The sequence below is a fragment of the Dendrobates tinctorius genome, unplaced genomic scaffold (genome assembly GCF_039654945.1).
Source record: "Dendrobates tinctorius isolate UK_male_01 unplaced genomic scaffold, ASM3965494v1 ptg000102l, whole genome shotgun sequence".
Classification (NCBI taxonomy): domain Eukaryota; kingdom Metazoa; phylum Chordata; class Amphibia; order Anura; family Dendrobatidae; genus Dendrobates; species Dendrobates tinctorius.
In genome coordinates, this window is record NW_027361770.1 from 40,022,526 (window position 1) to 40,036,338 (window position 13,813).

Consider the following 13,813-nt stretch of genomic DNA (forward strand, 5'->3'; position numbering starts at 1 on the left):
TTATTTGTGATAAATCCAGACGTGGTGACGGGTTTCTATTATACTTTTCCTCTGATTGTTCCACTCCTGGTTTTGGCTTACACATACTGAGGTAAAAAACTCACCAAATCCTGACCGTGTGAACAAGGCCTAAATGTGATGAAAACAGATTAAATCTCAAAATGATATCAATACAAACAGCAGCTCAGTGCACAACAAACCGCCTCACACAGCACAATCGCCATGAACACCGAGCACACAAACAATTGTTTTTATTTCTACATATTAGCGGTTATGAAAAATTCAGAATCTAGTAAAAGAGGAAAAAAAAAACCCTGATTTTAATTTGCTATAATCTCACTGACCAGGAGCAGACAACCCAAAACCCAATGGCAGAAGTGATGCTTTATTTCACCATTTTGGGGCGCTATTAATTAACACGACAACTCGTCTGACATAAAAATGAAGCTCATACAGTAATAGTGAGTTATGGAAGAAGAGGGAGGGGGACGAAAGCATAAAAAATCGCTAGCTTAAAGGCAGCAAACAGACTCCTCCCTAAATGCACTTAGCACAGGGTTTCCTTTTTTTGTGCTGCTTTTAATGCTCTTGCCTTACACCGCTGCCATAGCCTCAGCACTCCCTGCACCACTGCAGGCTGTGAGGAATCAGCCGGCGCCAATATTCAGCTGATCTTCGAGACGAAAGTGCATCCCGGAAATAGTGTGGTGTTTGTCCCAGTCCCGGTGTAAGCGCCCAGAGCACGTGAGGTGAGCGCTGTGTGAGAGTGAGCTGTGATGCTGCCGGACCTCTAGTCCCCTGCGGTGGTGGAGCTACAAGTCCCAGCACAGCCTAAATACTGGAGCTTGGTGTGCCGGCTGGGCACCATGTCCATTAGGAGGAGAGTGTTCCTTTGGATATACTGACATCTTACCTTCCTGATAGGACTTTTTTCTCTGACAGTAGATATTGGCAGAGCTGAGAATTCCTGTCATTAGTGGGGGTCTCGCCGGGCAGCTTTCCCCCCAATAATTATAGCAGAATGGCTGTTACCCAATATTCAGTAATAAAACACTTGCTGTGAATCCTCAGTAAACTCTTGGATTCCTACATCAGGGGATATTGTGATGTTTCCAAGGGTCCCGCAGCACAGTAATATGTATGGGAGTGGTGAGGGTCTGCTGCTTCCTACCACATGGGATATTGGGATGTATCCAGGGTCCTGCAGCATGATATTATGTATGGAAGCGGTGAGGGTCTGGTACTTCCTACCACATGGAATATTGGGATGTATCCAGGGGTCCTGCAGCATAATATTATGTATGGGAACGGTGAGGGTCTGCTGCTTCCTACCACATGGGATATTGGGATGTATCCAGGGGTCCTGCAGCACAGTATTATGTATGGGAACGGTGAGGGTCTGCTGCTTCCTACCACTTGGGATGTATCCAGGGGTCCTGCAGCATAATATTATGTATGGGAGTGGTGAGGGTCTGCTGCTTCCTACCACATGGGATATTGGGATGTTTCCAGGGGTCCTGCAGCACAGTATTATGTATGGGAGTGGTGAGGGTCTGCTGCTTCCTACCACATGGGATATTGGGATGTATCCAGGGTCCTGCAGCATAATATTATGTATGGGAGCAGTGAGGGTCTGCTGTTTCCTACCACATGTGATATTGGGATGTATCCAGAGGTCCGGCAGCACAGTATTGTTATGTATGGGAGTGGTGATGAAGGTCTGCTACTTCCTACCACATGGGATATTGGGATGTATCCAGGGTCCTGCAGCATAATATTATGTATGGGAGTGGTGAGGATCTGCTACTTTCTAGCACATGGGATATTTGGATGTATCCAGGGTCCTGCAGCATAATATTATGTATGGGAGTGGTGAGGATCTGCTACTTCCTAGCACATGGGATATTGGGATGTATCCAGGGTCCTGCAGCATAATATGTATGGGAGTGGTGAAGGTCTGCTACTTCCTACCACATGGGATATTGGGATGTATCCAGGGGTCCTGCAGCATAATATTATGTATGGGAGTGGTGAGGATCTGCTACTTCCTAGCACATGGGATATTTGGATGTATCCAGGGTCCTGCAGCATAATATTATGTATAGGAGTGGTGAGGGTCTGCTGCTTCCTACCACATGGGATATTGGGATGCTTCCAGGGGTCCCGCAGCACAGTAATATGTATGAGAACTGTGAGGGTCTGCTGCTTCCTACCACATGGGATATTGGGATGTATCCAGGGTCCTGCAGCATAATATTATGTATGGGAGTGGTGAGGATCTGCTACTTTCTAGCACATGGGATATTTGGATGTATCCAGGGTCCTGCAGCATAATATTATGTATGGGAGTGGTGAGGATCTGCTACTTCCTAGCACATGGGATATTGGGATGTATCCAGGGTCCTGCAGCATAATATTATGTATGGGAGTGGTGAAGGTCTGCTACTTCCTACCACATGGGATATTGGGATGTATCCAGGGGTCCTGCAGCATAATATTATGTATGGGAGTGGTGAGGATCTGCTACTTCCTAGCACATGGGATATTTGGATGTATCCAGGGTCCTGCAGCATAATATTATGTATAGGAGTGGTGAGGGTCTGCTGCTTCCTACCACATGGGATATTGGGATGTATCCAGGGTCCTGCAGCACAGTATTGTTATGTATGGGAGCGGTGAGGGTCTGCTGCTTCCTACCACATGGGATATTGGGATGTATCCAGGGTCCTGCAGCATAATATTATGTATGGGAGCAGAGAGAGTCTGCTGCTTCCTACCACATGGGATATTGGGATGTATCCAGGATCCTGCAGCATAATATTATGTATGGGAGTGGTGAAGGTCTGCTACTTCCTACCACATGGGATATTGGGATGTATCCAGGGGTCCTGCAGCATAATATGTATGGGAGTGGTGAGGATCTGCTACTTCCTAGCACATGGGATATTTGGATGTATCCAGGGTCCTGCAGCATAATATTATGTATGGGAGTGGTGAGGGTCTGCTGCTTCCTACCACATGGGATATTGGGATGTTTCCAGGGGTCCTGCTGCATAATATTATGTATGGGAGCGGTGAGGGTCTGCTGCTTCCTACCACATGGATATTGGGATGTATCCAGGGGTCCAGCAGCACAGTATTGTTATGTATGGGAACGGTGAGGGTCTGCTGCTTCCTACCACATGGGATATTGGGATGTATCCAGGGGTCTGGCAGCACAGGAATATGTATGGGAAAGGTGAGGGTCTGCTGCTTCCTACCACATGGGATATTGGGATGTATCCAGGGGTCCGGCAGCACAGGAATATGTATGGGAACGGTGAGGGTCTGCTGCTTCCTACCACATGGGATATTGGGATGTATCCAGGGGTCCTGCAGCATAATATTATGTATGGGAGCGGTGAAGGTCTGCTGCTTCCTACCACACGGGATATTGGGATGTATCCAGAGGTCCGGCAGCACAGTATTGTTATTTATGGGAACGGTGAGGGTCTGCTGCTTCCTACCACATGGGATATTGGGATGTACCCAGGGTCCTGCAGCACAGTAATATGCATGAGAAAGGTGAGGGTCTGCTGCTTCCTACCACATGAGATATTGGGATGTATCCAGGGTCCTGCAGCACAGTATTGTTATGTATGGTAGCGGTGAGGGGCTGCTGCTTCCTACCACATGGGATATTGGGATGTATCCAGGGGTCCTGCCGCACAGTATTGTTATGTATGGGAGCAGTGAGGGTCTGCTGCTTCCTACCACACGGGATATTGGGATGTTTCCAGGGGTCCTGCAGCACAGTATTGTTATGTATGGGAGCGGTGAGGGTCTGCTGCTTCCTACCACATGGGATATTGGGATGTATCCAGGGGTCCTGCAGCACAGTATTGTTATGTATGGGAGCAGAGAGAGTCTGCTGCTTCCTACCACACGGGATATTGGGATGTATCCAGGGGTCCTGCAGCACAGTAATATGTATGAGAACGGTGAGGGTCTGCTGCTTCCTACCACATGGGATATTGGGATGTATCCAGGGGTCCTGCAGCACAGTATTGTATGGGAGCAGAGAGAGTCTGCTGCTTCCTACCACACGGGATATTGGGATGTATCCAGGGGTCCTGCAGCACAGTAATATGTATGGGAACGGTGAGGGTCTGCTGCTTCCTACCACATGGGATATTGGGATGTATCCAGAGGTCCTGCAGCACAGTAATATGTATGAGAATGATGAGGGTCTGCGGCTTCCTACCACATGGGATATTGGGATGTATCCAGAGGTCCTGCAGCACAGTAATATGTATGAGAACGGTGAGGGTCTGCTGCTTCCTACCACATGGGATATTGGGATGTATCCAGGGTCCTGCAGCACAGTATTGTTATGTATGGGAGCGGTGAGGGTCTGCTGCTTCCTACCACATGGGATATTGGGATGTATCCAGAGGTCCTGCAGCACAGTAATATGTATGAGAATGGTGAGGGTCTGCGGCTTCCTACCACACAGGATATTGGGATGTTTCCAAGGGTCCTGTAGCACAGAATTGTTATGTATGGAAGCGGTGAGGGTCTGCTGCTTCCTACCACATGGGATATTGGGATGTATCCAGGGTCCTGCAGCACAGTATTGTTATGTATGGGAGCGGTGAGGGTCTTCTGCTTCCTACCACATGGGATATTGGGATGTATCCAGAGGTCCTGCAGCACAGTAATATGTATGAGAATGGTGAGGGTCTGCTGCTTCCTACCACACGGGATATTGGGATGTATCCAGGGTCCTGCAGCACAGTATTGTTATGTATGGGAGCGGTGAGGGTTTGCGGCTTCTTACCACACAGGAGGTCCGGCGGCACAGGAATATGTATGGGAATGGTGAGGGTCTGCTGCTTCCTACTACATGGGATATTGGGATGTATCCAGGGGTCCGGCAGCACAGTAATATGTATAAGAATGGTGAGGGTCTGCGGCTTCCTACCACACGGGATATTGGTATGTATCCAGGGGTCCTGCATCACAGTATTGTTATGTATGGGAGCGGTGAGGGTCTACGGCTTCTTACCACACGGGATATTGGGATGTATCCAGAGGTCCGGCAGCACAGTATTGTTATGTATGGGAACGGTGAGGGTCTGCTGCTTCCTACCACATGGGATATTGGGATGTACCCAGGGTCCTGCAGCACAGTATTATGTAGGGGAGCGGTGAGGGTCCGCGGCTTCCTACCACACGGGATATTGGGATGTATCCAGGGGTCCGGCAGCACAGGAATATGTATGGGAAAGGTGAGGGTCTGCTGCTTCCTACCACATGGGATATTGGGATGTATCCATGGGTCCGACAGCACAGGAATATGTATGGGAACGGTGAGGGTCTGCTGCTTCCTACCACATGGGATATTGGGATGTATCCAGAGGTCCTGCAGCACAGTATTGTTATGTATGGGAGCGGTGAGGGTCTGCTGCTTCCTACCACATGGGATATTGGGATGTGTCCAGGGGTCCAGCAGCACAGTATTATGTATGGGAGCAGTGAGGGTCTGCTGCTTCCTACCACACAGGATATTGGGATGTTTCCAGGGGTCCTGCAGCACAGTATTGTTATGTATGGGAGCGGTGAGGGTCTGCTGCTTCCTACCACATGGGATATTGGGATGTATCCAGAGGTCCTGCAGCACAGTATTGTTATGTATGGGAGCAGTGAGGGTCTGCTGCTTCCTACCACACGGGACATTGGAATGTATCCTGGGGTCCTGCCGCACAGTATTGTTATGTATGGGAGCGGTGAGGGTCTGCTGCTTCCTACCACACGGGATATTGGGATGTTTCCAGGGGTCCTGCAGCACAGTATTGTTATGTATGGGAGCGGTGAGGGTCTGCTGCTTCCTACCACATGGGATATTGGGATGTATCCAGGGGTCCTGCAGCGTAATTATGTATGAGAACTGTAAGGGTCTGCTGCTTCCTTCCACATGGGATATTGGGATGTTTCCAGGGGTCCTGCAGCACAGTATTGTGTGGGAGCAGTGAGGGTCTGAGCTTTCTACCACATGGGATATTGGGATGTATCCAGGGGTCCTGCAGCACAGTATTGTTATGTATGGGAGCGGTGAGGGTCTGCTGCTTCCTACCACACGGGATATTGGGATGTTTCCAGGGGTCCTGCAGCACAGTATTATGTATGGGAGCGGTGAGGGTCTGCTGCTTCCTACCACATGGGATATTGGGATGTATCCAGGGGTCCTGCAGCACAGTATTATGTATGGGAGCGGTGAGGGTCTGCTGCTTCCTACCACACGGGATATTGGGATGTTTCCAGGGGTCCTGCAGCACAGTATTATGTATGGGAGCGGTGAGGGTCTGCTGCTTCCTACCACATGGGATATTGGAATGTATCCAGGGGTCCTGCAGCATAATTATGTATGAGAACTGTGAGGGTCTGCTGCTTCCTACCACATGGGATATTGGGATGTATCCAGGGGTCCTGCAGCACAGTATTATGTATGGGAGCAGTGAGGGTCTGAGCTTTCTACCACATGGGATATTGGCATGTATCCAGGGGTCCTGCAGCACAGTATTGTTATGTATGGGAGCCGTGAGGGTCTGCTGCTTCCTACCACACGGGATATTGGGATGTTTCCAGGGGTCCTGCAGCACAGTTTTATGTATGGGAGCGGTGAGGGTCTGCTGCTTCCTACCACATGGGATATTGGTATGTATCCAGGGGTCCTGCAGCATAATATTATGTATGGGAGCAGTGAGGGTCTGCTGCTTCCTACCACACGGGATATTGGGATGTTTCCAGGGGTCCTGCAGCACAGTATTATGTATGGGAGCGGTGAGGGTCTGCTGCTTCCTACCACATGGGATATTGGTATGTATCCAGGGGTCCTGCAGCATAATATTATGTATGGGAGCCGTGAGGGTCTGCTGCTTCCTACCACACGGGATATTGGGATGTTTCCAGGGGTCCTGCAGCACAGTATTATGTATGGGAGCGGTGAGGGTCTGCTGCTTCCTACCACATGGGATATTGGGATGTATCCAGGGGTCCTGCAGCATAATATTATGTATGGGAGCAGTGAGGGTCTGCTGCTTCCTACCACACGGGATATTGGGATGTTTCCAGGGGTCCTGCAGCACAGTATTATGTATGGGAGCGGTGAGGGTCTGCTGCTTCCTACCACATGGGATATTGGGATGTATCCAGGGGTCCTGCAGCATAATATTATGTATGGGAGCAGTGAGGGTCTGCTGCTTCCTACCACATGGGATATTGGGATGTATCCAGGGGTCCTGCAGCACAGTAATATGTATGGGAACAATGAAGGTCTGCTGCTTCCTACCACATGGGATGTTGGCATGTATCCTGGGGTCCTGCAGCACAGTAATGTTATCTATGGGAACGATGAGGGTCTGCTGCTTTCTACCACATGGGATATTGGGATTTGTAGTTCTGCCTCTTTGACAGACCTCTGCTAGCAATATTTGAGTAGAAATATTTGTTTACTTGCAGTTAGAGAGGAGCAGCATTGGACATGTTTCGCCGCCGCTCCCTTCACTCCCCATGGGGCTGCCGAACGCTGCATTTGGCTTTTTCCGGCAGCCCCATAGAGAATGAATGGAGTGGCGGTCTGGCGTCCCACCTGCCACTCCAGTTTGTAACTGGAATAAAATTTCTCCTGTCTTGCCGATCAGTGCATGTCTCAGTGCTTGAACCTCAGCAACGCGCCTGAACTTCACGTTCCTTTGGCTTAAACATTTGCTTATCTACAAATTGCTCTTAGCCAGATTGTTTTAGTGAATAGTGGGGGTCAAGGCTCCCTGACTCTCATTAAGAACAGTGATTGCTACATTGACAGAAGATGTCAGATCCCCAGCTTTTCTGATTTTGTTACTAAGTCCTTAACCCTCATTTATCAAACAGTTTCTACCAGCTTTTGGTATAAATTAAGGGGACGCAAACATTGAAGTGTTGCAACGTTTTTGCACATCTAAAAGCTGTGAAAACATTTTGCGACTTTTGGCGTTTTCATGCCAGTCCTCACCAACTTTTATATAAGTGAGCGGAGCTTGGATCGGGTGAAGACGAGCACGACCAGCAGATTCATCATAATTTATGCCAACTTTATGCAGTAAATTATAAGAGTAATGTATGCTTGCTCCTACCTGGCATATATTTTTGACAGTAGTGCATGACAGCACACACCTCTTAATGAATTTTGATCTTCTACCTTCATGAAGATTGGTAGAATGAATGAATTGGTCTTAATGAATCGGGGTTTAAGTTCTAAAAAGTTACAAATTGTGATGAAAAATGCATATTGCACAAAGTTTGGGATTTTTGTACCCTGCTTGCCAGAACGTGACGACAATTTTTAGACAGATTTTTTGAAGTTGTCTCAAAGTTTTGCACGAATCTGAACCTGCTTATTGGAGGTGTAGATTACATATTCTTACTTTAGGACATCATATTTTAGCATTGTCCATGTGGTTTCTTGTCATCTTTAGTCCAAAGACATACTGATAGAGAATTTAGATTGTGAGCCCCATCAGGGACAGTGATGATAATGTGTGCAAACTGTAAAGCGCTGCGGAATATGTTAGCGCTATATAAAAATAAAGATTATTATTATTATTTACACACTGGGTGATATTCTGTGTGCACATTCCAGAATCTAATAGAGTGCAAGTTATATTAACAGGTTTGTGAATCCGTGGCTCTCCTCAGTCTCTGGGCCATGCAGTCCTTTCTAAGTTTTGTGGTAATTAAACCAAAGTTCTGTTTTGATTATAGTTAAAATATTTTACTACTTCCCACTATTTTTTTTTTTAGGCTCCTCTGCTATTGTTGATCTTTATATGGCTGAAGCATCTCAACAATTCCCTTCTGTGGTTGATCGTTATTTCACACGATGGTACAAATCAGGTAAAGTGCAGAAACCGTGCAAATCCATTATGCTGATCAATGTTTTTGAAGTTTAAAAAAAAAAAAAAAAAAAAAATAGTTGGTGTTAGGGCTGGCGGAACGCACCAAATAATAAAATGATAGTAAGGTGCGTTCGCAGCCTGGGGTCCACCGTGCAGAGGTGGTAAACTGCTGCATAGTAATGGCGGATGTATATACAGTAGCAATATACAAAAGGTCACACGCGGGTTAACGTCACCCGGTGTGAACAGGAGCGGACTCTGTTACGTCACAGAGCCGCAGTACCGCGGAACATAAATGCCGGAGCCTGTTAAAACTGGGATGGAGTAAATCCTGTGAGGGTAGATGTCAGAGGGAGTACCCTTCAGTTTGCTACTACAGAGGTACCCACAGATCTTTCCTCTCTCCCAAAACACTATCGGGCCTATGCGGACGTGTTCTCCAAGAAGGCTGCGGAGACTCTTCCGCCTCACCGTCCCTTTGACTGTCCTACTGACCTCTTGCCTGGTGCAGAGCCTCCCCTGGATCGAGTTTATCCTCTCTCCCGGAGACGGAGGCAATGTCTCAGTACATCTAGGAGAATCTGGCAAGAGGGTTCATTAGGAAGTTAGTGTCACCTGCAGGGGCGGGGTTCTTCTTCGTACAGAAGAACGTGGAGCTACGTCCATGCATAGACTACAGGGGTCTTAACGCCATCACCGTTAACCCCTTCATGACCAAGCCTATTTTGACCTTAATGGTTAGGCCATTTTTTGCAATTCTGACCAGTGTCCCTTTGAGGTAATAACTCAGGAACGCTTCAACGGATCCTAGCGATTCTGAGAATGTTTTTTGTGACATACTGGGCTTCATGTTAATGGTAAATTTAGGTAGATAATTTTTGCGTTTATTTGTGAAAAGAAAAAAAAATCGAAAATTTTGCAATTTTTGAATTTTTATTCTGTTAAACCAGAGAGCTATGTGACACAAAGTGGTTACTAAATAACATTTCCCACATGTCTGCTTTACATCAGCACAATTTTGGAAACAAATTTTTTTTTGTTAGGAAGTTATAAGGGTTAAAAGTTGACCAGTGATCTCAATTTTACAACAAAATTTACAACACCATTTTTTTTTTTTTTTTTGGGACCACCTCACACTTGAAGTCACTTTGAGGGGTCTATATGGCAGAAAACACCCAAAAGTGACACCACTCTAAAAACTGCACCCCTCAAGCTACTCAAAACTGCATTCAAGAACATTATTAACCCTTCAGGTGTTTCACAGGAACTAAAGCAATGTGTAAAGAAAAAAATGGACATTTTAATTTTTCCAACAAAAATTTTCTTTTCGCATCAATTGTTTCATTTTTAAAACGGGCAACAGGATAAAATGGATGCTAATTTGTTGGGCAATTTCTCCTGAGTACACCGATACTTCATATGTGGTCATAAACCACTGTTTGGGCGCACGGCAGGGCTCAGAAGGGAAGGAGCGCCATTTAACTTTTCGAATGGAAAACATGCTGGAATATTTAGTAGTGGTTGCCATGTCGCGTTTGGAGAGCCCCTGTGTGCCTAAACATTGGAGCTCCCCCACAAGTGACCCCATTTTGGAAACTAGACCCCCCAAGGAACTTATCTACATGCATAGTGATTACTTTGAACCCCCAGGTGCTTCACAAATTGATCCGTTAAAAAAAAAAAAAAAAGTACTTTTTTTCACAAAAATTTTCTTTTAGCTTAATTTTCACATGGACAACAGGATAAAATGGATGCTAAAATGTGTTGGGCAATTTCTCCTGAGTGCACATATACCTCATATGTGGTCATAATCCACTGTTTGGGCGCACGGCCGGGTCCGGAAGGGAAGGAGCGCTATTTGACTTTTTGAATGGAAAATTAGCTCCAATCATTATCGGACACCATGTCGTGTTTGGAGAGCCCCTGTGTGCCTAAACAGTGAAAACCCCTCCACAAGTGTCACCATTTTGGAAACTAGACCCCTTATGGAACTTATCTAGATGTGTAGTGAGCACTTTGAACCCCCAAGTGCTTCACAAAAGTTTATAATGCAGAGCAGTGAAAATAATTTTTTTTCCCCTCAAAAATGATTTTTAAGCACGCTATTTTTTATTTTCACAAGGGTAACAGGAGAAATTGGACCACAAAAGTTGTCCAGTTTGTCCTGTGTACACCGATACCCCATATGGCAGGGCTCAGAAGGGAAGGAGAATCATTTGACTTTGTGAAATGTAAATTACCTCTAATCGTTAGCGGACACCATGTCGTGTTTGGAGAGCCCCTGTGTGCCTAAACATTGGAGAACCCCCACAAATGACCGCATTTTGGAAACTAGACCCCCTAAGGAACTTATCTAGATGCATAGTGAGCACTTTGAACCCCCAAGTGCTTCACAAAAGTTTATAACGCAGTGCCGTGAAAATAACTTTTTTTTTCCTCAAAAAATGATTTAGTGCGCAATTTTTTTATTTTCACAAGGGTACCAGGAGAAACTGGACCCCAAAAGTTGTCCAGTTTGTCCTAAGAACGCTGGTACCCCATATGTGGGGGGACCACTGTTTGGGCACACGTCGGGGCTCGAAAGAGAAGTAGTGACATTATGAAATGCTGACTTTGATGGAATGGTCTGCGGGTGTCATGTTACATCTGCAGAGCCCCTGGTGTGCCTAAACTGTGGAACCCCCCCACAAGTGACCCCATTTTGGAAACTAGACCGCCCCAAGGAACTTATCTAGGTGTGTGGTGAGCATTTTGAACCCCCAAGTGCTTCACAGAAGTTTATAATGCAAAGCTGTGAAAATATAAAAATCGTTTTTCCTCAAAAAATGATTTTTTAGCTCGCAAATTTTTATTTTCACAAGAGTAGCAGGAGAAATTGGACCCCAAAAGTTGTTGTCCAAATTGTCCTGAGTACGCTGGTACCCCATATATGGGGGGGAACCATTGTTTGGGCACATGTAAGGGCTCAGAATGGAAGTAGTGTTTTGAAATGCAGACTTTGATGGAAAGGTCTGCGGTCGTCGTTACGTTTGCAGAGCCCCTGATGTGCCTAAACAGTAGAAACCCCCAACAAGTGACCCCATTTTGGAAACTAGACCTTCCAAAAAACTTATCTAGATGTCTAGTGAGCACATTGAACCCCCAAGTGCTTCACAGAAAGTTTATAACGCAGAGAAGTGAAAATAAAAAAATCTTTTTTTCCACAAAAATAATTTTTTAGCCCCCAATTTTTTATTTTCAGAGAGAAGGGGGAAGGGAGCAGATGACGGCGGCATCAGTCGGTATCGGGTGCCGATCGACCCCGTGAGTCGTGGGGGGGGGGGGTTGGATCTGGATTGTAATATTTCATCAATTCTCATTGATGAAATATTACCATCGCTCTGGCTTTCACTTTTAACAGCCAATCAGAGCGATCGTAGCCACGTGGGGGTGAAGCCACGCCCCCTGTGGTGAAGAACAAAGCCCCCTGTATCTGCGGGTCGGGTGACCTTTTAGTGACCCCGGTCACCCGACCCTCAGGGGGGCTTTGAAGTCATGACGCCACATAGGTCAGATTGGCACAGGTTTTCATGACGCCTATGTGGCGTCATTGGTCGGGAAGGGGTTAAGAACAAGTACCCTCTGCCCAGAATTTCGGAGCTTTTCGATAGCTTGCGGGGAGCGAGGGTTTTTACTAAGCTTGATCCGCGGGGTGCCTACAACCTGATTCACATTCGTGAGGGGGACGAATAGAAGATGGCATTTAACACCAGGGATGGGCACTATGAATACCTGGTGATGTCCTTCGGGCTTTGTAATGCTCCAGCCGTCTTCCAGGACTTTGTGAACGACATCTTCCGGGATATGCTCACCACCTCAGTTGTAGTCTATCTGGATATTTTCATCTACTCTCCAGATATACGCTCCCAACGGAGAGATGTTTGCAAAGTCTTCGACCTCCTACGGGCAAAGTCCCTCTACGCCAAGTTGGAGAAGTGTGTGTTTGAGCAGGAGTCCTTGCCTTTCCTGGGCTATATCATCTCCGCCCAGGGATTGGCCATGGATCCTGCCAAGCTACAGGCGGTGATGGATTGGCAGGAGCCTCATTCCCTTAAAAGCGGTGCACCATTTTTTTGAGATTTATCAACTACTACCACCAATTCATTCCCCACTTCTCAACTTTGGTAGCTCCCTTGGTTGCCCTCACCAAGAAGGGAGCAAATCCTAAATTGTGGTTGGAGGATGTCTCCAAGGCTTTCCTCTCTATTAAGTCTCACTTCGCTAGCGCTCCCATTTTACATCGCCCCGATGTGGATAAACCATTTATTATGGAGGTGGATGCCTCCTCCGATTGGTGCTGGAGCAGTCCTGTTCCAAAAGGATGCTCAAGGTCGGAAGCATCCTTGCTTCTTCTCTAAGACCTTCTCACCGGAGGAGAGGAACTATTCAATTGGGGACAGGGAGTTGCTAGCCATGAAGTTGGCCTTTTCAGAATGGAGACACCTCCTGAAGGGGGCTCGCTATCCCTTCCAAGTCTACACCGACCACAAAAATCTGGTGTACCTACAAACTGCCCAGCGGTTAAATTCTCGCCAGGCTAGATGGTCCTTGTTCTTCTCCCGGTTCCACTTCACCCTCCACTTTCCGGGGAGAACATTCATGCCAACGCTCTCTCCCGCTCCGTAGTGTCATCAGAGGAGGAGGAGCCTTGGTTAATTGTCCCTTCAGAGAGCCTGAGAACTGTGGCCCTGGTTTCGCTAGAGTCTGTGCCCCCGGGCAAGACTTTCGTTCCATCTAATTTGCGACCGGAGGTTCTCTCTTGGGGTCACTCGTCCAGGGTGGGTGGACATTTTGGGACCAAGAGGACATCTGAGCTCCTGGTGAGGACGTACTGGTGGGCGCATATGGCCCGTGACATC

The 13,813-nt window shown here is 47.1% G+C and overlaps 1 protein-coding gene across 2 annotated transcripts in view; it reads left to right on the forward strand.

The window, feature by feature from the left end:
* Window positions 1-531: 531 nt before the first annotated feature.
* Window positions 532-13,813, forward strand: part of ABITRAM (actin binding transcription modulator) — a 94,662-nt gene continuing 81,380 nt past the window's right edge. The window contains exons 1-2 of one of the 2 annotated variants that reach the window (XM_073587854.1): window positions 532-749; window positions 8,821-8,913. In XM_073587854.1, coding sequence (XP_073443955.1) covers window positions 8,900-8,913 — 14 coding nt within the window. In that variant the 5' untranslated portion in view covers window positions 532-749; window positions 8,821-8,899. The remainder of the gene's footprint in view (window positions 750-8,820; window positions 8,914-13,813) is intronic. The other variant, XM_073587853.1, reaches the window with a different exon arrangement.